This window comes from Danio aesculapii, chromosome 21 (genome assembly GCF_903798145.1).
Source record: "Danio aesculapii chromosome 21, fDanAes4.1, whole genome shotgun sequence".
Taxonomy (NCBI): Eukaryota; Metazoa; Chordata; class Actinopteri; order Cypriniformes; family Danionidae; genus Danio; species Danio aesculapii.
The window spans coordinates 38,898,498-38,923,863 of record NC_079455.1 but is presented as its reverse complement, the minus strand read 5'-3'; the positions used below and the strand labels follow the sequence as shown (position 1 = coordinate 38,923,863).

The following is a 25,366-nucleotide window of genomic DNA, read 5'->3' as shown; positions in this document are numbered from 1 at the left end:
TAAAACAAAATAAAATCTGAAAAACTATGAGAATAAAAAAAACTAATTATATAAGAATAGAAACATAATTTTATTTATTTATTTTTTATTTATTTTTAAATTGTATAATATAATAATAATAATATTAATAATATTAAAGTGCATAAATTATAAAAAGCAAACATTATCCATTTTGGACATTACATTACTTTTTAAGAATAAAAAAATTACCCAGGAATCTTTTATTTTAATTTTAATTTAATTTAATTTTATTTTATTTTATTTTATTTTATTTTATTTTATTTTATTTTATTTTATTTTATTTTATTTTATTTTATTTTATTTTATTTAATTTAATTTAATTTAATTTAATTTAATTTACTTTACTTTACTTTACTTTACTTTACTTTACTTTACTTTACTTTACTTTACTTTACTTTACTTTAATTTTATTTTATTTTATTTTATTTTATTTTATTTCTTAGAACATATAGAAGTTATTTCAAATTTGTTCATTAGAGTTTTTTTAGACCGTTTTTAGAATCAAAAATGTATATGCAATTTTTTAATATTTATTTTATTATTTAAATGCATATATTATAAAAAAAGCATTTATTATAATATATGCATTTAAATAAACATATGCATTTATTATTTATTAATGCATTTCTAAAATAAAATAAAATCTGAAAAACTATTAGAATAAAAAAAACAATTTGTTTAGAATACGTAAACATTATTGTGTTTTATTTATTTTTTAAATTATAAAATTGTATAATATAATACATAAGGGAAAATGTAAGGTAAGCAAACATTATTCCTTTTGGATATTACACTACTTTTTACGAATAAAAAATCACCCAGGAGACTTTTATTTTATAATTTATTATTATTATTTTGTTTAAATAAATTCTACAATGTACAAGCATAACCCAAATTGTATTTAATAACGTGCTATCAATCTTAATATTGTAACACTGGTCACTATTGTAGTTTTCATTATTCCTTTAGAATTTATGCTTCCATCTATTGCTACACCACTACAAATCTCCTTTTATTTTACTATACATTGCATTCTGACACCTTCCATTAAAACAAATACACATCAAATTGAGTTTACAGGGCTGAAATACAGTTAAAGTCTAAATTATTAGCCCTCCTTTGATATATTTTATTTATTTATTTATTTTTTCTTTCTTTTTCAATTATTTCCCAAATTATATTTAACAGAGAATTTTTCACAGTATTTGCTATAATATTTTTTCTTCTGGCGAAAGTCTTATTAAGTCTTAAAAAGCAGTTTTTAAAAGCCATTTTAAGGTCAGTATTTTTAACCCTCTTAAGCATTTTTTTGTCTGATTGTCTACAGAACAAACCATCATTATACAATGACTTGCCTAGTTGTCCTAGCTTGCCTAATTAACCTAGTTAAGCCTTTAAATGTCACTTTAAGCTGAATAAATAATCAGTTATTAGAAATGAGTTATTAAAACTATTAAGTTTAAAAATGTGTTAAAAAAAAACCTCTTTCCGGCAAACAGAAATTGGGGAAAAAATTCAGGATTGCTAATAATTCAGGAGGACTAAGAGTTCAGGAGGGCTAATAATTCTGACTTCAACTATATGTAGTAATGTAAGTGAGTATATTTCGGGCACTTCTCCTCTTCGTTTCTCTCCATCTCCACACAATGGTCTGGAAAGTCATGGTGCCCCAGACTCTCTTTTTGGCAGGCACTCTGAAAATCTGAAGAATCTGATGGAAGCAGGGAGAGAAAAGGCAGACGAGGACAGAGATTCAATACCAGTGTAATGAGACTAAACTAGAACTAAATCACACACACACACACACACACACACACACACACACACACACACACACACACACACACACACACACACACACACACACACACACACACACACACACACACAGAGAGAGAGAGAGAGACAGCTACTGCACTCCAAAACACACTTGGCTCACTATGTAGACTCTTCATAAGCTTCTGGATGCGGAATCTATTCCAAATAATATATATGGTCTGAATATTTATATGTAGCTTGTACATTTAGCATATATTCTAAGACAGCATAACTTTTCTCTATAGCACTGTTCTCTTATCATAGCGTTTTGTTATTCTTCAAGTCAAACATAGCTATTTATTTATTTAAAAATATTTATTTACCAGAATGTATTTTACTATTTAAAAAATGTTATATAAATATACAGTTAAAATCAGAATTATTAGCCCCCTGTTTATTTTCCCCCCGATTTCTGTTTAACGGAGAGATTTTTTCAACACATTTATAAACATAATAGTTTTAATAACTCATTTCTAGTAACTGATTTATTTTATCTTTGTCATGATGACAGTAAATAATATTTGACTAGATATTTTTCAAGACACTTCTATACAGCTTAAAGTGTCATTTAAAGGCTCAACTGGGTTAATTAGGTTAACTAGGCAGGTTAGGGTAATTAGGCAAGTTATTGTATAACGATGGTTTGTTCTGTAGACTATCGAAATAAAAATTAGCTAAAAGGGGCTAATAAATTTGACCTAAAAATGGAATAAAAAAAAAATTTAAATTGCTTTTTATTCTAGCTGAAGTAAAACAAATAAGACTTTCTCCAGAAGAAAAAATATTATCAGACATACTGTGAAAATGTCCTTGCTCTCTTAAACATTATTTGGGAAATATTTAAAAAAGAAGAAAAAAATCAAAGGGGGGCTAATAATTCTGACTTCAACTATATACAATATATATATATAATTACATTTAGACTTTTAGTACTTTTAAATAAATCATATTGAAATATTTTATAAATTTCATAAATTATTTATAAGTATAATTAAAATAATAAAATATAGCAAAAACGAATTTATAAAAGCAAAATAAACTAATTATTGTTTTAACGTTAAGCTGTTTTATTATTAGTACATAAATAAAATAAAATACATTTTTAATTGTTTATTTTTTATTAATATACAAGTAAAATTAAATAAACTATTACTCTTAATACAGCACAATATAATAAAAAAGTATTACATTTTTTTTAAATATATATCATAAATTATCATTTTAATTGAATTTAATTACAATATTTTTATTATTAAATAGTTAAATAAAACAAAAAAAAAACTATAAAAACAGTAAATTGTTTTACAAATTGTTTAACAAAAAACACTTTTACATGTTTATTTTTTTATTGTTACACAAGCAAAAAGGACAAAACTTTTACTTTACTTTTTATAAATTTAAATACCACACAATATTATGAAAAATTTAAAATATATATTATTTTTTTTTGAAAATTTAAAATGCATCTAAGAAAGGATATTTTATTTTATTTTATTTTATTTTATTTTATTTTATTTTATTTTATTTTATTTTATTTTATTTTATTTTATTTTATTTTATTTTATTTTATTTTATTTTATTTATTTTATTTTATTTTATTTTATTTTATTTTATTTTCATTCATTCATTCATTTTCCTTCAGCTTAGTCCCTTTATTCATCAGAGGTCGCCACAGTGAAATGAACCACCAACTAATCCAGCATATGTTTTACACAGTGGATGCCCTTCCGGCTGCATCCCAGTACTCAGTACTGGAAAACACCCCTATACTCTCACATTCACACTCATACACTACGGACAATTTAGTTTATTCAATACACCTATAGCGCATGTGTTTGGACTGTGGAGGAAACCGGCGCACCCAGAGGAAACCCACACCAACATGGGGGGAACATGCAAACTCCACACAGAAATGCCAATTGGCCCAGCTGGGACTCGAACCAGCAACCTTCTTCCTGTGAGGCAACAGTGCTAACCACTGAGCTACCGTGATGCCATTTTATTTTAATTTATTTACAACAGTTTAAGTTTTCAAGTGGTTCCCATACTGTTATGTTTCTTCAAGCAATTTTTAAAGCAAGTGCCTCTAGGAGGTATCTCAATACAGCACATACAGTACAATCTTTATATTCTCCTAGCTATTTAAACAGCGATTTATTCTTGTCCTTCCCAGTTTCAACTAAAATGCTAATTCATATCTATTTGTGTTTGTCTTAATTCTAAAACCCCCTGAATCATTACCCCTCAGAGAATGCCTCAGATGAAGGGAGGTTTTGTCAGATTTAACTCACCCCTGCAGATGATTTTTGTCCCTGAAGTCCAGCTAAGCAAACACACACGCCTGCATGCTTGAGAAACACACCGGCAGACTGAACACATGTGGAAGAAATGAATCATCCTTTGCTCCAAACACAATGCATCTGTTCTTTCTGTACTCTTTTCCTGCAGCTGGTTACAAAAAACCTCTTAAATTCCTCTTCCTTTTCTTCTCCTTCACGACTCCTCCTCATACAAACCCATAAGGCCATTGTTTCTTTTTTTTTTAGTTTGTTTGTATGGTGACAGAAAGAGAGGTCAGAGGTCATGAAGATGCTTTGTAAACACCTGGTAGGTTTTGACTTGTTGCCAGGCAATAGAGTGGTGACATCATGCACAAGCACTCTACTGCTGCTGCTTCCAGATTTGCAAACTATCCGTCCTAAGTAGTATTCAAAAATGTAATTTGTGTGATCCAAGAAAAGACTATGCTAAAGGTTATTTCCTGTAGAAAATCAAAGTGTAGGACCGTCCATACTGTAACTGCTAATATTGGTTACAATACATGGCACGTTGGACCTAAATTCCATTAGAACTCCAAACTTGGGGGGGGGAAAAGTGTAATTAAACTACAAACATGGTGGATAAGCGAGACCAATTCTCAAGTATAGAGGTTTTGATAAAATAGTTTGAATATGGTTTTAAATCTGGTTCAAGTCCGGTGGAGCATGGTTCCACAATAGAGATAAAAGCAATGTAAAATCAAGGTAAATCTGTGTGCACTTTTCTCTTAAGGTTTGCTTTTTAAAACACTATTAAATGGGTTTAGGGAAGGGTTTAGGTCAGTAGTTTGCTAGCTGATCTATATGTGGATGTGTACTGATCAATTGTGGATGTGTTCAAAAGGGACATTTATCTAAATTGTACCACAAAACGTGCCCTAAGTAATGTATTTCAGATTCGCAAAAAAGAAGACAGCGCCCGGGCCTGCTCGGGCCCAGATTCGACTTCTGAAACATGTTTTAAGTAACGTATTTCAAATTTGCAAAAATTTAGACTGCGCCCTCTAGTGGATTTGATGTCTGAAACGTACAACTAAACCTGCTCAAAGTACCATATTTCAGATGCACAAAACTAGACTGCTCGCTCTAGTGGATTGGACATTCGCCCTCTAGTTGATTTGGCATCAGAAACGTGCAACGAAACATGCCCTAAGTAAGGTATTTCAGATTCACAGAAACATAGGCTGTGCCCTCAAGTGGGTTTGACGTCTGAAACATACATAAAAAACCTACCCGAAGTAATGTATTTCAGATTTGCAAAAATAGACTGCGCCCTCTAGTGGGTTTGACATCTGAAACGTACAACAAAACCTACCCGAAGAAACATATTTCAGATTCACAAAAACATAGACTGCACCCTCTAGTGGATTTGACATCTGAAACGTACAACAAAACCTACCCCAAGTACCATATTTCAGATTCGCGAAAACATAGATACCACCTTCTAGTGGATTCGACATCTAAAACGTATAGCGAAACCTACCCGAAGAAGCATATTTCAGATTCGCAAAAACATAGACACCACCTTCTAGTGGATTCAACATCTAAAACGTACAGTGAAACCTACCCGAAGTAATGTATTTCAAATTTGCAAAATTGTAGACAGCGCCCTCTAGTGGATTTGGCATCTGAAACGTGCAACGAAACATGCACCAAGTAAGGTATTTCAGATTCACAAAACATAGACTGTGCCCTCAAGTGGGTTTGACGTCTGAAACGTACAACAAAACCTACCCGAGGTAATGTATTTCAGATTTGTAAAAATAGACTGCGCCCTCTAGTGGGTTTGACATCTGAAATCACTTTAAAAACATAGACTGCACCCTCTAGTGGATTCGATGTCTGAAATGTACAATGAAACCTACCCAAAGTAACCTATTTCAGATTTGCAAAATCATAGACTGCACCCTCTAGTAGATTCGACATCTAAAACGTTCAAGGAAACCTACCCGAAGTATTTCAGATTTGCAAAAATATATCTGAAATGTACTATGAAACATGCCATAAGGAACGTATTTCAAATTAGCAAAAATGTAGACAGAGCCCTCGAATGGATTTGACATTTGAAACGTACAACAAAACGTACCCTAAGTAACTTATTTCAGATTTACAAAACATAGACTGTGCCCTCTAGCGGGACTCAAGTGGATTTGACATCTGAAACGTACAACAAAACCTACCTGAAGTAATGTATTTCAGATTCGTAAAAACATAGACTGTGCCCTCTAGTGGATTTGACATCTATAACGTACAAGGAAAAGTACTCGAACCAACGTTTTTTCAGAAAAATGTAGACTAAAGCACATACATATTTCCAATGAGCCTGGGCTGGTTTTGAAACATTTTTAGAAGTTTGCATTTTCAGGCCGCCAAAATGAAGTAGTCGCGTGAATGTAAAAGTTTTTTATTTTTAATTTGAAAACAGAGTTTTGAATATTAAGATCCTTCAGTATAAACGCAACATAAACATAGAAAGAATGGTGAAAGCTGTTCTGGATGCCACTGGTGGTATTTAAGCGTCCAGTAATGTGATTCCTGAGCGTCTGTGGACTCCAGCATTCCTTTAGGTCGTCTGCATAAAGACTTAATTCTGGCTGCAGGGATGAGAGATGAGAGCAGAGATATGAGGTTTCTCTGAACTCTGCTTTAGACAGAGCTCGTCTCCTGAGTGATGACCTCCAGATCCTGACCTCTGACCTTCTGCTCCGTCTTTAACACACAAAACCAGGACAAAAGCACACAGCATCTCTTGTTGTACATGTGAACATGACACTTGTGTGGGCATGTAAAAAAACAACTCGTGAAATCGTAAAAATGCCTCATAAAGTTTCATTATTTACACGCAAGGACATGTGTGCATTGTTTTTTGTGACAAAAAATTGGCACTCTTCAAAATAAAGGTTCTTTTTTCATTGATGTCCCCCTTTCCATTCCACAAAACATACTTTATAGTGATTAAAGTTCCTTTATATACTGAAAAATCTAAAATTTTCCAATTCGCATAATGTCCGTTCTAAATAGTATTAAAATGTTATGAGTGTGTTCCAAACTGATCTGAACTAATCGGGTTTAGGGAAGAGTTTAGGTCAGTGGTTTGCTAGCTGAACTATACAGGCTCTGCCTTCTTGTGGATGTAAACAAGAAGGACGTTTATTTGAAATGTACAACAAAATGTGCCCCAAGTAAAGTATTTCAGATTTACAAAAATGGGGACAGCGTTCTTTAGAGGATTCTACATCTGAAACATGTAACGAAACGTGACCAATAATAATGTATTTCAAATTTACAAAAATGAAGACAGCATTCTGTAGAGGATTCCACATCTGAAACATGCAATGAAACGTGCCCTAAGTAACGTATTTCAGATTTGCAAAAACGTAGACTGCTCCCTCTAGTCGATTCGACATCTAAAACATGCAATGAAGTGTGGCCTAAGTAATTATTTCAGATTTGAAAAAATGTGGACAGCGTCCTCTATTGCAGGGGTTCCCAAACTTTTCTTCTAGCGACCCTCAAAATAGCAATGCCAGTCACTTGCGACCCCCAATATGCTCTGAGATGGTTATACATACACAAACCTTGCATGCCACGGCGCACACACATCAACAGGCCCAAATCTGTTTTTCATTTAATTTTGGAGAACGCCACTGAGAGATCATCCTCCATGTTCAGTTGTGGCCAATTTTAATGTACGTGAGTGCCATAAAATTTTAACTTGGTGCCATAAAATCAATCTGCTGCATCTGACGTGATTGCTGTGTCTTTAATATAACGTTAATCACCCCAGGAGTCACAACTATTAACTTCTGTTTTAATCTTCTGTGGGCTATGGATAAAATATGCTAATTCTAATACTTTAATAAAATGAATTTGTTTTTTTTTAAAGCAGCAAGCGACCCTGCCTCATTATCACTCATTATCCCCCCCCCCCCCCCCAAGGGGTCCAGATCCCCACTTTGGGAACCACTGCTCTAGTGCATTTGGCCTCTAAAACATGCAATGAAACATGCCCTAAGTAATGTATTTCAGATTTGCAAAAATGTAGACAGCTCCCTCTAGTGGATTTGATGTCTGAAACACATAATAAAGTGTGGCCTAAGAAATGCATTTCAAATTTGAAAAAATTTGAAAAAAATGTGGTCAGCGTCCTCTAGTGCATTTGGCATCTGAAACTTGCAACGAAACATGCCCCAAGTAATGTATTTCAGATTCAAAAAAATGTAGACTGCGCCCTTTAGTGGATTTGACGTCTGAAACATGCAATAAAATGAGCTCTAAGTAATGTATTTCAGATTTGCAAAAATGTGGACAGTTTCCTTTAGTGGATTTGGCATCTGAAACCTGCAACGAAACGTGCCCTAAGTAATGTATTTCAAATTTGCAAAAATGTAGACAGTTCCCTCTAGTGGATTTGACGTCTGAAACATACAAGGAAACATGCTTTAAGTAACATATTTTAGATTTGCAAAAATGTAGACAGCACCCTCTACTGGATTCGACAACTGGAACAGGCAATGAAACGTGCTCTAAGTAACGTATTTCAGATTTACAAAAATGTAGACAGCGCCCTCTAGTAGATTCGACATCTGAAATGTGCAGTGAAACGTGGCCTAAGTAATGTTTCATAAGTAATGGGTAGCACAATCGGCTCACAGCATGAAGGTCGCTGGTTCAAGCCCCGGCTGGGTCAGCTGGCATTTCTGTGTTGAGTGTGCATTTTCTCCCCATGTTCGCAAAAAACATGTGGTATATGTGTGTGAATGAGTGTGTATGGATGTTTCCCAGTGATGGGTTTCAGCTGGAAGGGCATCTGCTGCGTAAAACATATAATTGGATAAGTTAGATAAGTTGGCAGTTCATTCCGCTGTGGGCGACCCCAGATTAATAAAGGGGCTAAGCCGAAAATAAAATAAATGAATGAATAAAAAAAAAATGTTCACATTAAGAAATAAAATAGTTTTTTTGTACTAAATGGTTCTTTGGGAACCAAAAACACAAAGAAAAAACCTTTTAGAGCCTAATTTAAAATATATATATATATTATAGTAATATTATTTTATGTAATAAATTTATATGTGTGTATATATATAGATAGAGAGATAGATCGATAGATCGATAGATAGATAGATAGATAGATAGATAGATAGATAGATAGATAGATAGATAGATAGATAGATAGATAGATAGATAGATTTTTTTTTTAATATGTATATTTTTTTATATATAATTTTTACATTTTTTTTTGGTTTCAGCTTACTGGTATTAATAATTTTAGTGTTCAAGTGTTAATAATTACTTTAAAAAATCTGTTGATTTAACAGTTTCCGTATTTTGTGTTTTCTGTTTATTTACGGTTGTGAATTGCATTATGAGACCCTGATCTCTGCTCTGTCGACTTTTGATATTGAAAGTTCAACTCTACCATTTAACAAAGTGACTTTTATTGATATTTTAGTAGTTTAAAATATTATAATGTAGAAGATATAGAGAAATAAGTGTGTAAAATAACAGAAAATTCACTGGCAGGATATTAAAAGGTTTTTGCAGCATAATGTACAACACCAACCCAGACAATATATCACTTTAAACCATTACAAATGTTCATAAAAGTCACTTTTTTTCAACTTTTTAAGGTTAAAAGTTGTCAGAAGAAAGATCAAACTGCCATAATGCAATTCAACAGCATAAATAATAAAATATAAATAAATACATGAATCATAAAATATGGAAAACTGTTAATTTAGGTATATTTTTACAGTGTATATGTGTCATTTAGTTGCCAGTGTACTTTTTAATTTAAATAATTTTTATTTTACATTTGAGATATTTTATATATAATAGATTATATATTTTTTAGTCTAATATATGTCCGATTTTATTTTAGTTTGATCATTTTAAACTCCTTTTATTTTAAAGAACTTCCATTGTAGCCAAACATTAAACATCTGGATTCTGATGCCATTGCTTTAGTTTTGCACATTTATGTACACATTATATGAAATTACTCTCAAAATGTGAACGAAAGCATTCTTATTTAGTAACAGACTCACCTCAATAAAATTTAGACATATTTAAAGAATAAAAAACATATTTTGAATACGTTTCATTTGATTTAAACCTCATGTTTTAAAGAAGAAAAAAAAAGTAATGCTAGAGAAGTAGACGTTTAGTGTGTGTAATGGCTGGAGACTGATGTGAAGACTCAAAAAATATCTCCAGACATAAACACAGGAGGAGTCAGACATGGAGACGGGCTTTCAGAGTCAAATGTTCTCTCCGAACCATTATAAACTTTACAGAGTCCAGTAATGACTCTAAACCTGATTAAAGCCTTTCCATAAAGAGCCATAAACATCAGTGCAACCATCAGGTGTGTTTACAGCACACATGTATGTGTGATTGTCTGCTGGAAAACACTCTTCCTGTGCGACCAGGACAGATTTTCCCAGAGGTCCTGGCAGCAGGCATCTGTTTGGCATGTGTGTAGTCATGCCTGTTTTTCTCTTTTTAGAAAGAGACTGTTTAATTTCAGCCTTTCCCCTTCTTTTTCTTTGTATTTTTTTAACTGCACTCTTAAAGGGGCAGTTCACCCTGAAACTCAATTCGGTCATCATTTAAGTTATTATACGAGTAAGACAGAATTAAAGGAATAGTTCCCCCAAAAATGACAGTTCCGTTTAAAACATTTACTCTCTTGACTTAAAACCAAATTGGGTTTCTTTCTTCTGTTGAACACAAAAGAAGATATTTTGAAAAATGCTGGTGGATCCATTGACTTCCACATTAGTTTTATTTCCTACTGTTGCGGTTAATGGGTCCTAGCATTCTTCAAAATATCTACTTTTGTGTTCAACAGAAGAATGAAACTCATAAAGGTTTAAAAGCACATGAGGGAGAGTAAATGATAAGGTGATTTTCATTTTTTGGTGAACTATCCCTTTAAAGGTTTTTGCACACTGAAGACCAAAATTTTCTTATGCGTTTTTTCACATGCGAAAAATTTGTCCTGAAAAAAACCTTGCACACCAAGTCTGATGCGTATTAATTAAACCATAACGAAAAAAACACAAAACGTTTCATCAGTTTAAGCAGTGATAGTTTGTTCTCCTCTCTCTTCTCCAAAATAAAAACAGAAAGAGGAATAGGCTATACGTATTGTGTTAATCCAATACTGCATAGAGGAAGGAGAGTTCAGCTCATTAACAAAGAGCTGCGCTGGATTATGCCCAAATTCGATGTTTATATTAGGATATCAGTGGAATTTTGATACATTGCTTGTGATACTTCACACATTCACATACGTAAACAAATCTGACAGAGACTTGCAGTACCTATAGACATTATAATAGATGGTGGCTGCATTGACGTGTCGAAGCAATGGACCGAAAGCGGACCGTGCTGTCTATTATAATGTCAATGGGCAGTACGTCAAATGTATGGACATACACACACACACACACAAACCAAACCGCAGCAGGCTAGAGGTGCACCAGCCACTGAATCCAGCAAATGGGGTCTTGATTGTCCAACATTCTGTCTTTTTTATGCGCTGTGTTTGTCATAAAGTTATCTGACGCTACTCTGTATTTAGCTTTTCAAACCTGGTTCATCTTTTTTTAATGACAGACAAATGTTTCGGAGGCAGCGTGTCAATTAGGCATGGGCTGGTATAAGATTCTGACGTATGATAACCTTGGGTAAACATATCACAGTTTCACTATATCACGGTATTGTGATTACTACTCTAAAAATATGTTCTTTTTAAATGTCTGGCTAAAAAACAACAACTTTTTCCCCATTGAAAATGGTATTTTTTTTTACATTTAAAATATTTTGAAACAATAAATGTCAGGGTAAATCATTTAAATAAGTCATTAGCCCCTTTCACACAGTAATTCCGGTAATGTAAATGATATTTACATTTAAAGCAGTTGTTTGCTATTTGAATATATTGTAAGATATAATTTATTAATTTGAAGCAAATCTGAAGTTTCAGTATCATTACTCCAGTCTTCAGTAGTACACAATGCTTCAAAAATCATTTTAATATGCTGACATGATGATCAAGAAATATTATTAATAAAATTATCAAAGGTGAATCAGATGTCACAATTTTCCCAGAACTCTTTGATAAATACTTATAAATAAGTCACTTTTGATCGATTTAGGCAAGGCAAGGCAAGTTTATTTATATAGCACATTTCATACACAGTGGCAATTCAAAGTGCTTTACACTAACAGGAATAAAAGAAACTAGTATAAGAAAAATAAAAACAAATTATAAAAATGGTTAATAAAATAAAATAAGCATAAAAACAGATAAAATGTGTTATAAAAGAATGAAAAAGAAGAGAAAACATAATAGTGCGATCTGTCGGACATAGCACAGTGCTCATTCAGTAAAGGCACAGCTAAACAGATGTGTTTTCAGTCTTGATTTGAATGTGCCTAATGTTGGAGCACATCTGATCATTTCTGGAAGCTGATTCCAGCAGCGAGGGGCGTAGTAGCTGAAAGCCGATTCACCCTGCTTTGACTGAACTCTTGGAATTTCTAGTTTATGTGATCCTAAAGATCTGAGTGATCTGTTAGGTTTGTATTCAGTGAGCATATCTGTAATGTATTGAGGTCCTAGGCCATTTAGTGATTTATAGACCAGTAATAATACTTTAAAATCTATTCTGAATGTAACTGGGAGCCAGTGTAAAGACCTGAGGACAGGTGTGATCTGCTCTGATTTCCTGGTTCTGGTCAGAATTCTGGCCGCAGCGTTCTGGATGAGCGCTTTAATGCATCCTTTCAAAATAAAGTCTTTATTAATTATTTTTTCTTAATCTTCTTGACCTCATACTTTCTTAAAAAGAATATAGTTTAGAATTAATATGTTTTATGATCTCTTTCCAAAGCTTTAGTGGCATTTTTGAAGCTGGACACTTCATAACAAACCTCACGAGAAATCTCTTAAAGGCGTAGTTCACACAAAAATCATTTATTCTCCCTCATGTGGTTTTTAAACCTTTATGAGTTTCTTTCTTCTGTTGAACACAAAAGAAGGTATTTTGAAGAATGCTGGTTGCTGGCACCCATTAACTTCCATAGTAGGAAAAAAGTTACTATGGAAGTCAATGGGTCAACCAGCATTTTTCAAAATATCTTCTTTTGTGTTCAACAGAAGAAACTCAAACAGATAAATAAATCATTTTTGGGTGAACTATCCCTCTAAAGCATCATGAGTCTGTGTAAATAATGACAGATTGCTCTTCTTTTTTTGTTTTCAGTGCGCTGCCCCTTTAAGAATGTCGCTGGTATTTTTTGCTCTGTGTTTGTGCTTGTGAATCTGGCTGTGTTTGTTCTCTTTCTCTGCTGGATGAATTAGAGTAATAAAATGTCTCTTAGGGAACAGCTGTTCTCCTCATTACTCTCTCCATCGTTCTCTCTCTCGCTTTTCTTACTCCCTCAGAGGAGATCCAGAACTCTTATCAACACACAGACTGCGACTGTTACAGAGTTTCCCAAAGATGTGCCAAGAGATCCAGCGTTTTCCATTCTGCTCTTATCCTGTCAAGCACTTTATCTTTGTTACCTGACAGCATCAGACGTGATGTAATGCTCTGTCAGAAAACACCCCAAACACTTCTCATTTCCAAGGATTTATTTATTTAAAATTAGATTTTTTTTTACTACATTTATGTTTTGGTTTTGTTTTTTAAATATAATATTAGTTTTATTTAAATTTTTTAGGAGTGTTAATATTTTTAGTATGTCATTATCTCATTTAGATGCCAATGTATTATTTTTTAAAATATTAATAAATTATTTCTACATCATTTTTTTTCCAAACGTATTATTTATGGTTTGGTTTATTTAGCTTTCTTTTTTTGGCAAGCGTGTTATTAATTTTTGTGCTTAAGTACCTCTTTTAGTTGACAATGCCTTGCTTTTGTTCATTTAATATTTCCACATTTGAAGTTTAAAAAAATAAATAAAATAAAATGATCATTTTATTTTTGATTAAACATTTTCAATGTTTTTAGCAATTTTTGTACATCAGGACAGTTGCCAATGCTTCATTTTTAAATTTTTCACACCATTTTTCTACATTAAAATGATTAAAATTTAATATTTATGGTATATTTTAATTAAGCTTTTTTTTTTTTTTCGGGGAAACTAATGTATTTCTTTCACTACCTCATTTAGCTTCCAGTACCTATTTAAAAATGTAAAAAATATATATCTCTGTTTTTTTTTTTCAACTTTTTCAGGGATGTTAATACAGTTTTTCTCAGTCGCTTTGGTTTTATTTCCCAGATCTGAATTGAAATTTGCAAAACAGTAAGTAAATTTCTTAAAACAAAACGTGCAAATAGCAAAACACCATGGATTACCTTCAAAAGCCAGTCTTTTGCTCTAAATTGTTAGTTCATCTCTCAAAACTACATTTCTGTGTCAATGAACAAGTCAGTGACGTCAAAATGACAAGTACTTATGTCATTGTGTGTGGATAAGACAATGACAATGTACTCTGGAAGGGTGTTTAGATGTAAACTATGGCTTTTTTTTGCTGTTTGTACTGTCATTTGTTGACAGATCTTGTCATTGTATTACAGAAAGGAAAAGACAGCACCGCATAGCATAAAGAAAAAGAGAAACAAAAGTAGAAATGTGAACATTGAACAACCGAGTTTTGGACCTTCATTAGAAAAAGTCAAGATTCACCTGGGAGAAATTGACAAATTGTAGATGGATTTAGGAAAGAAAATCTAAAGGAAATGTATATAAAAATGCATTATGATGAAATAAGACTTGTTCAGCCATTTCGCATGTAAAGACTTATTCAACAGACTATTCAACAGAGAGCAAAATAATCATTTTGATCAACTATGACATAAGCAATTGATAATAATAATAATATTTCCTTACATTTATATATTGCTTTTCTCGACACTCAAATCGCTTTACACATTTTTGCGGGGATCACCTCATCCACCACCAGTGTGCAGCATCCACCTGGATGACGCGACAGCAGCCATATTGCAGCAGTTGATTGGTGGAGAGGAGACAGAGTGATGAAGCCAATTATTATATAGGGATGGTTAGGAGGCCATGATAGACAGAGGCCAGTGGGCAGATTTAGGCCAGGATGACAGGGTTAAACCCCTACTTTTTTTCAAAGCACATCATGGGATTTTTAAAGACCACAGAGAGTAAGGACCTCGGTTAACGTCTCATCCGAAAAGACAGCGCTCATTGACAGTATAGAGTCCCCATCAATATACTGGGGCATTAGGACCCAATTGATAATGTAGGAACAGCAGAAAATAATACATAATAATTTGCATGGATGTACAAAAGCATTTGCAACTTGTTCAAAGGAATGAGTGACACAATGATCTGAAGATTAAACAGGTAGTTTTAAGAATTTCAATTCTGATCTTAGAAATGAACCAAAGCCACTGAGGAAAAACTGTAGTTCAACACTTCATTTTGTAAATTATTTTCCTTCATATCATTTTTAATTTAAAAAAAAGCAACAAAAACAAATCCTGCATGTGAACTAGGTGCGTTACCATCAAGTTGTTAGAGTTGACTGTAGTATTGGTAACCTAACAACCAACAGAAACCAATGCTGACAGATGATTTGTCACCTGAGTGTAATGTTCGCTGCATCAGAGTTTGAGTGAATGCATTCCATCTTAAATTATTTGCATTAATCATTTTCCCACAAGTCAAAAACCACCTCAAACAAGCGTAAAATCTTTTTTTTTTGCGTATTACAGTTTTTCTCAGTGGCTTTGGTGCATTTCTCACAACACTATTTACATTTGCACAACAGTTAATGCATTTCTCAAAACAATTAGTCATTTGTGCACATCATAGTAGCAGTTTCTCATTCCTTCCCACAAACTGTAAATGCTTTTAAACATGCAGCAATTGCTTTCATACAACTCTCTGCTGTTTTATAACATTATCATTGGGTTTTGTCATGTCAGTCAAAATGAACTAAACGTGTGAATGCTGAATAGTCATTCCATATAAAACTAATTATCCTCATTTCATTACTTGAGTCATTACATACAAAAATGTTGAACTAGTCAAAGTAAATTTTCCCAAAAATATAAAAAAAAAATGTAATCTTTTATTTCCTGAAAATGTCTTCTAAATTTAATAGTTTCATGAATGATTTACAGACCCGTGTATGTTGTAGGTTCAGTTCCAATACAGTATGTACTGCAATATTGTTTACAGTTGTGCACAGCTCTACCCAAAGGAAGTTTCTGTTTGTTGTTAATAAGGGGGTATTTATTCTTTTACACAATGCTGTTAATAAATTAGAATTGCAAAGAGCAAATGCAGTAATAATGTGAAACTTACATATTCAGTGTCTTGTACTCAGATACCTCACTACATGCAGTGACTAACTTTACTGTAGTTTTCAAATGGCTGTGCAAATATTATATAGTGCTGTCTTGAGGAACAGCTTTCAGGAAGTGTGCTTTCAGGAAGAGTCACCAAAATCTGACTTTATTAGATTGGAACAAATGTACAGAGTAAACTGTCATAATGAAAACATGACACAGTCATTTGACTATTTTGTTCATGAACAATGGTGTCAGGACTTTTCATCTTGATGACACTGACACTTTCATTGACATCAATACTTGCTTTTGAGGATTGAGCTATCCCATTTTGAGCAAGTGACACGCTTTTGCAGGTTATCAACTATGTTTTGCGGTTTATTCTAATTGTTTTGAGAAATGCATTAACTGTTGTGCAAATGTAAATAGTGTTGTGAGAAATGCACTAAAGCCACTGCGAAAAACTAAGTATTAATTATTTGAAATTTGGCATTTCCATTACAATATTCTCAACAAAGGATGATGCTAACACAGAACCCTGCTCATGTCTGTAATGGTTTCTAAATTCTCATTCTGCTCTTATGCATGTTTATTTTTGTTACCTGTGAGCACACAAACCCATCCACCCACCCCCGAAAAACACTTGTAATTTTCCATAATAACTCCCTCTCCCTCTTTAGCATCCATGTTTCCGGAGGACTTCTCCATCTTGGCGACGGTGAGGCCAAAGAAAGGCAGTCAGTCGTTCCTGCTGTCAGTGTATAATGAGCAGGGCATCCAGCAGCTGGGTTTGGAAGTGGGACGTTCTCCTGTATTCCTGTATGAGGATCACATGGGCAAACCTGGGCCAGAGGACTACCCGCTTTTCAGAGGAATCAACCTGGCAGACGGAAAGTAAGACACACACACACACACGCACACACACACACACACACACACACACACACACACACAACCAACACAAGCTATGTGGTTGCGTAATGTCTGGGTAGGATTGAGTGTGTTAGGTTTTTATTATTAGCTTTGATGTGTGACATATTTACTGTGCCACTGGTGTGAAGAAAACACCTGCACAGGTGAGCAGACTCAGCTGTTACACCCTATGAGACTATATAAACACTGCTGAACACTGAACACACATATGCAGATGTTATGAGAACACTTTGAATGGAGAGATATATAGACAGACAGATACATAGACAGAAAGATAGATGGATGGATGGATACATAAAATAGATACATAGAAATGAACGAACGGATGGATGGGTGGAAAGGTGGATGGATGGATGAATCGGTGGATGGAAGGACTGATTAATGAACAGACAGCAGACAGATAGATGGATATATGGACGTATAGATCGATAGATAGATAGATAGATAGATAGATAGATAGATAGATAGATAGATAGATAGATAGAGAACGGATGGATGGACAGATAGACAGATAGACAGATAGATAGATAGATAGATAGATAGATAGATAGATAGATAGATAGATAGATAGATAGATAGATAGATGGATGGATGGATGGATGGATGGATGGATGGATGGATAGATTAAGGATGGATGGATAGATTAAGGATGGATAGATAGATAGATAGATAGATAGATAGATAGATAGATAGATAGATAGATAGATGATGGATGATAGATAGATAGATGATGGATGATAGATTGATGGATAGATGGATGGATGGATGGATGGATGGATAGATAGATAGATAGAGAACGGATGGATGAATAGATGGATGTATGGATGGATAGATGGACGGATGGATGGATAGATGGACGGATAGATAGATAGATAGATAGATAGATAGATAGATAGATAGATAGATAGATAGATAGATAGATAGATAGATAGATAGATAGATAAAGGATGGATGGATAGATACAGGATGGGTGGATAGATACAGGATGGATGGATGGATGGATGGATGGATAGATAGATAACTAATGGATGGATAGATGATGGATGGATAGATAGATAGATAGATAGATAGATAGATAGATAGATAGATAGATAGATAGATAGATAGATAGATAGATAGATAGATAGATAGAGAACGGATGGATGAATAGATGGATGTATGGATGGATAGATGGACGGATAGATAGATAGATAGATAGATAGATAGATAGATAGATAGATAGATAAAGGATGGATGGATAGATACAGGATGGGTGGATAGATAGAGGATGGATGGATGGATGGATGGATGGATAGATAGAGAACAGATGGATGGATAGAGAACGGATGGATAGATAGATAGATAGATAGATAGATAGATAGATAGATAGATAGATAGAGAACGGATGGATGGATGGATAGATAGATATAGAGAACAGTTGGACAAATGGACAGATGGATGGATGGACTGATGGATGAATGGATATAACCCCCATTTGTGTGTGTTTCAGATGGCACCGTGTAGCGATCAGCGTTCACAAACAGAGCATCACTCTGATTTTGGACTGTAAGAAAAAAGTGACGCGGACACTCTCCAGAAGCCCTCATCCCATCATCGACACCAAAGGCATCGTGGTCTTCGGGACGCGGATCCTGGATGAAGAGGTGTTTGAGGTAAGGAGGAACTCCAGGAGCTTTCTGAACCTGCACAATATACACCAATAAAGGTTTCATGGTGCCATTTAAAGGAACGCTCTACGTTTTTTTTGCAAAACACACTCATTTTACGACTCCCCCGAGAGTGAAACGGTTGAGATTTACCATTTTTAAATCACTTTAGATGATCTTTGGTACTGGTGGGAGCACTTATAGTTTAGCTTAGCATAGATCATGAAATCGGATTAGACCATTAGCTTTTCGCAGAAAAACAAAAGCTTTGATAGTTTTTTCTAGTTAAAGCTTTACTCTTCTGCAGTCACGTCCTGTACTAAGACTGACAGAAAATAAAAAATTGCTACTTTTTAGGCCGATATTGCTAGGAACTATATTCTTATTACATAGCACATGTCCCCATCTAGATAACTAGGCAACAGCCATTGTGTAATGTCATTGCCCCTGCTGCAGCCATGCTACAGCAGCAATGTTCCTTGATTACTACACCAGCATGAGAGTAAACGTCCTAATCATATCGGCCTAGAACGGCTTTTCCTTTTGCATTGGTCTTAATACACAATGTAATTACAGAAGAGTCTATCTTTTGACAGGAAGCATTTCAAAACTCTTTATTTTTTAATTTTTTAGAGATGCTAATGGTCTAATCTGATACAGTGATCTATGCTAAGCTAAGCTAAAAGTGCTCCGCTTAAAAGAGATCTGCTGGATAGATTAAAAAAATGGTCAAACTCAACTGTTTAAATTGAGTGTGAGCCTATTTCCACAATCAGTGGAGTGTTCCACAAGTATCAATTACGCTAATTACATGTATACAATAGCATGTAAAGTAAAACTGTAGAGCTATACTATTGAAATTAGTCACAACTTGAGAGGTAGGACTCTTTGTTTGCTCTGCATATAATCCGATTGCTGCTTCATGAGAAATAATTCACACATATGATAGAGAAAACTGACAGATCACTGTGTGTTTGGCAGGTGTTTGTGTGTCTGGTCTTCACAGAGTGTTTAAAGTGTTTCAGCATCTCTCTGGGACTTTGACAGAGGAACTGAACGTGTGCGTGTGTTTGTTTAGCACCTAGTTGTGGTTGTGTGTTGCTAATGTTAGCTTGTAGGGTTGCCCTGTGGCACGAATGTTTATAGACTGATGTGTGTGTGTGAGTGTTTAATGGTCAGGTCAACCATACAAGTGTAAGATAAGTATACAGTACAGTTGAAGTGTGGTTGTGCATGCATATGGTCAGGCTGCATTACTGTAAAAGACCATGATACTACTTGTGCGGTGTGTTACACATTCGCTGCTAAAAGGACTGCTGTTTATTAAAAATCATATTTGAACACTTTTTTTAAATCTAAAAAATACACTCGCTTTTTTATCTGTGTGTAAAAGTTTATAATATTCTGTGATTAATGCAACTTTTGTTATTTCATAAGTGAATCTGAATATTGTTCAAATATTGAACATGCAGTTTTTAATCCGCATATCCTTTTAAAGTCATGTAGACAGTTTATAGTATGCACATATTCTGTATTCACTGATAGAACTTTTTATAAAATGTATGGTGGCGCAGTGGGTAGCACGTTCGCCTCACAGCAAGAAGGTCGCTGGGTCGAGCCTCGGCTGAGTCAGTTACCGTATACAGTATGAGTTTGCATGTTTCCTCCGGGTTCTACGGTTTCACCCACAAGTCCAAAGTCATGTGGTAATGGGTGAATTAGGTAAGCTAAAATTGGCCGTAGTGTATGAGTGTGAATGAGTGTGTATGGGTGTTTCCCAGTGATGGGTTGCAGCTGGAAGGGCATCCGCTGCGTAAAACATATGATGGATAAGTTGGCGGTTCATTCTGCTGTGGCTACCCCAGATTAATAAAGTGAATTAATTAAACAATTATTGTATTATCGTGATTAAATTACATGCAATATTTGTAACACCGAAAGGCGCATTAAATTTTAATCATTAAAAAAAGGTTCATTAAAAGGGGATTTCTTTATGTCAAAAGAAATATCATTATCGTAATACTCAACATCGTATATCATATATTTTTCCTGTATCATGCTACCCTAAAACATAATGCACTTGCTAAAATATGATGTCTTTTTATACAAATTTGCTGCGTCCCAATTCATGTACTTATACTACACCCTAAAAGTATGTACTTTTTTTGTGAAGGAAAAGTACACACTTTTGAGCGTGTAACAGAAGAGTATGCAAGCTTTTGGGACATACTACTTCCTTGTTAACAGATCGTTGTGTTGCTTAGTTACGAGCCCTGTCAATCATCCACACATCATCCACATTTCTATTATATTTACTTCCCTACCTTATTGGAGAAGCAGCAGCAGCAGGTTAATCTCTCATTCACGAGTCTTTCATGCAAGGAAATCTCCTCAGGTGTTTGGATAATTCTGCATTCAGACGTTAATGTCCAAACACGTCTCTATATAAGTTCAGTATTGTTGTTGCAGATGAAATATAACACCGAAAACAAGATTAAAACATGTTCCAGTGGGCTAGATGTTAATTAACAGTCATACAAACATGTTTACCGAAACCTTTTTACTTGACGGTTGGTCTCGCGCATCCATCATGTTTGTAGTTTGTTTACACTTTTCACCTGCGTTTGTAGTTCTAAATCAAATTCACGTCCTACACGCAATGTATTGTGGGCAATATCAGCGGTTAGAGTATGGACGCTTCTACACTTAGAGTTTTTACTGGAAATAGTAAACCATAGGGGAACCTTTTTTTCATACTCTTTTCAACATACTACGATTTGGGACATACTAATTCTACTTTCAAATACTATTTAGGACGGATAGTATGGGAATTGGGACGCAGCATCTGAGCACACTAGGTGGAGTATTGTTTACCACAATGCAGCATGTTTGATCTTTGGCACAAACTGACAGAATTGAGGACAAAAAAAGCTTAATAATAATAATTAATACTAATAATTACCTAGATTTATATAACTCTTTTCTCAAAATCCTTTTTCAAAGTGCTTTTACACATTTTTGGAGGAATCACCTCCAGCCATATTGCACCAGACTGCACACCACATACCAGCTGATTGGTGGAGAGGAGAGAGAGTGATAAAGCCAATTATGATATGGGGATGGTTAGGAGGCCATGGTGGACAGAGAGGCCAGTGGGCAAATTTGGGATTTTTAACGACCACAGAGAGTCAGGACCTCGATTTAACGTCGCAGAAAGACGAATATAAATAATCCGATAGGCGAAAATAACAGTGATAGTTTTTTTTATTGCTTAATTTGGGTGAATTTTAGAGAATAAAGACATTTGACAACAATGTAATTTAATTAAATTAAATTTAACAGCAATTTATGTGATATAAACCGAATTTTTAGGAGCACTGTAAAGGAAATATCAGGTTAAAATTAAATTATAATGAAAACATTAAATAACTTTTTTTATTAGTTTTTTTTACTTTAAACCTTAATTTTATTATTATTATATATATTTTTTATTTTTATTATTTATGATTTTTTTTATTATTATTTATTTGTTTATTTATTATTATTATTTTTATTATTATTATTACTCTGACAGGTAAATTCTGCAGTACGATAATATTTTATTGCTGTTATAATTTCTTTAAATAAAACCAAGCTTTTATTTTGACACACACAGGGCTTTTACACTTTTATCTTCATAAACACTTGTCCATATTGCAGTTTAATCACTTTAGAATTTTTTCATCCACCATTTTGTGCACTGTAAGAAAAAAATTGTATCACATTAACTTTACAAGTCATTTCAGCTAAGATCAATTGAATTGATTTAAAACATCAAGTTAAAATTTGTAGAGAAGATTTAGTTGAAACCTCATTAACTTATTAATTAACATAAAAGTAACATAAAAACATGTTGTCATAATGTCGCTTTTTGATCATATCATTTTCTCTTTTTTCTACAGTAGCTATGTTACTATCTTTTTTTATGTGCTTTTTAGAACATTGCAACCTACAGTACCTACTGGTAGGCTCAGAAGGCTGTTATCCATCCACATGGTTAATCAGCTATACGAATAGAGAATTACTGTGACGGTTGGGTTTAGGGTTAGGGTAGGGGTAGACCTTAATAAAATACAGTTGATGTGAAATTTAATAAATAATACAAATAATTCTTGTTAAATTCTGGCCACAGCTGTATGTGATATATAGCTGATTAACCATGTGGACTATTGTTTTATTATTATATTTATTTTATATTTTATTATTGAATTTTATCATTATAGTATTATTACCTCTAGAATTGTCATTGCATTTCATCTCCATCCTCTGGGGCACAAGTCATTCATTATAGAAGAAAAAAGGCTCACGGTGGCTTCTCCTACCACAGAAAACTGACCCATTAGATTGAAGCATGGCTTTATTCGCAGGTGTTTTATGTGATATTCTAGTTTAATTGTCTATCTTTGGATGGAGACATAGCTAGTGTGTGTATTTGTGTGTTGATAGCCAAACCTGCAGGAGTGTGGTATTGGAGCAGTGGACGTGAGTCACTCAGAAAGACTGTAGGTAATGTGAGTGTTCTTCTCCAGGGCTTTGACCGCAGACACACAGGGTTTATGGAATGCTGATGTGTCTTTAAGTCTTTAAGGTTTGGTCTACCTTTCTGTTTGATGTTGAAGTGTTTGGAGAAAATGGAATAAGCCGTGTGTTTTTTTTTCCACTGAGTGAGACACCGAGTCACCACAGATCTTTAACCAAAGCCCTGCCGTAAACACACACACACACACACACACACACACACACACACACACACACACACACACACACACACACACACACCAAAAACAGATTTCATTTCAGAGTCTGCGAGTGTAATTCAATTCCCATAAATGCTGACACATTTCACTGTGGACCTCTAAAATAAACACACAGAGTGAGAGAAGAAACCAAAGACCATCATGGAGAAATCATATAGAAAACCAACACTAGGAAAGTTTGTTAAATGCATGAAGCAGATATATTGAGTCATATTGTTTACACTATTTTCATTTAGGTTTGGAATTTTTCTATAAACGATTGTTTGAGTTTTCTTTAAAAAATAGCAAGACTAAACTAGCTTCATTTAGGCTTAAGTATCCATCCATCCATCCACCAATCTAATACTATCTGTTCATTTAAATGCTTCATCCATCCATCCATCCATCCATCCATCCATCTGTATAGCCAAATACCATCCATCCATCCATCTATATACCCAAATACCATTCATCCATCCATATACCCAAATACCATTTATCCATCCATATACCCAGATACCATCCATCCTTATATCCAAATACCATTCATCCATTTTCCTAAATACAATCCATCCTTATACCCAAATACCATTCATCCATCCATCCATCCATATATATACCCAGATACCATCCATCCATATACCCAAAAACCATCTATTCATAAACCCAAATACCATTCATGCATCCAATAATCCATCCATCCATACATACATATACCCGAATACCATCCATCCATCCTTCTGTATAACCAAATACCATCCATCCATATATCATCACCCAAATATCATACATTTTTACCATTCATATACCCAAATACCATCCATTCATTCATCCATCTACAGTACATAACCAAATACCATCCATCCATATATCCAAATACCATCCGTGCATCCATCCATCCATCCATCCATCCATCCATCCATTAATCCTCCATATACCTAAATACCATCCATCCATCGATATACCTAAATACCATCCATCCATTGATATACCCAAATACCTACCATCCATCCATTCATATACTCAAATACCATCCATCCATATACCTAAATATGATTTATTCATGCATATACCCAAAAACCAATTATCCATCCCATCTGTCCATCCATCAATCCGTCCGTCCGTCCATTAATCTATCCATCCATCCATCCATCCATCCATCCATATACCTAAATACCATCAATCCATCGATATACCCAAATACCATCCATCCATTAATCCACCCATATACCTAAATACCATCCATCTATTAATCCACCCATATACCTAAATACCCTCCATCTATTAATCCATCCATATACCTAAATACCATCCATCCATTAATCCACCCATATACCTAAATACAATCCATCCATTGATGTACCCAAATTCTAACCATCCATCTATTCATGTACTCAAATACCATCCATCCATCCATCCATCCACCCAAATACCACCCATCCATACATCCATATACATAAGACTTATTCATGCATTTACCCAAATACCATTTATCCATC

At 34.0% G+C, this 25,366-nt stretch overlaps 1 protein-coding gene across 1 annotated transcript in view; it reads left to right on the top strand.

Annotated features, from left to right (window-relative positions):
- The window catches only part of col5a1 (procollagen, type V, alpha 1), a 184,018-nt gene that overhangs the window by 50,472 nt on the left and 108,180 nt on the right, over positions 1–25,366 (top strand). Inside the window, 2 exon segments of the mRNA XM_056445871.1 lie at positions 17,194–17,407; positions 18,936–19,098. Coding sequence (XP_056301846.1) covers positions 17,194–17,407; positions 18,936–19,098 — 377 coding nt within the window.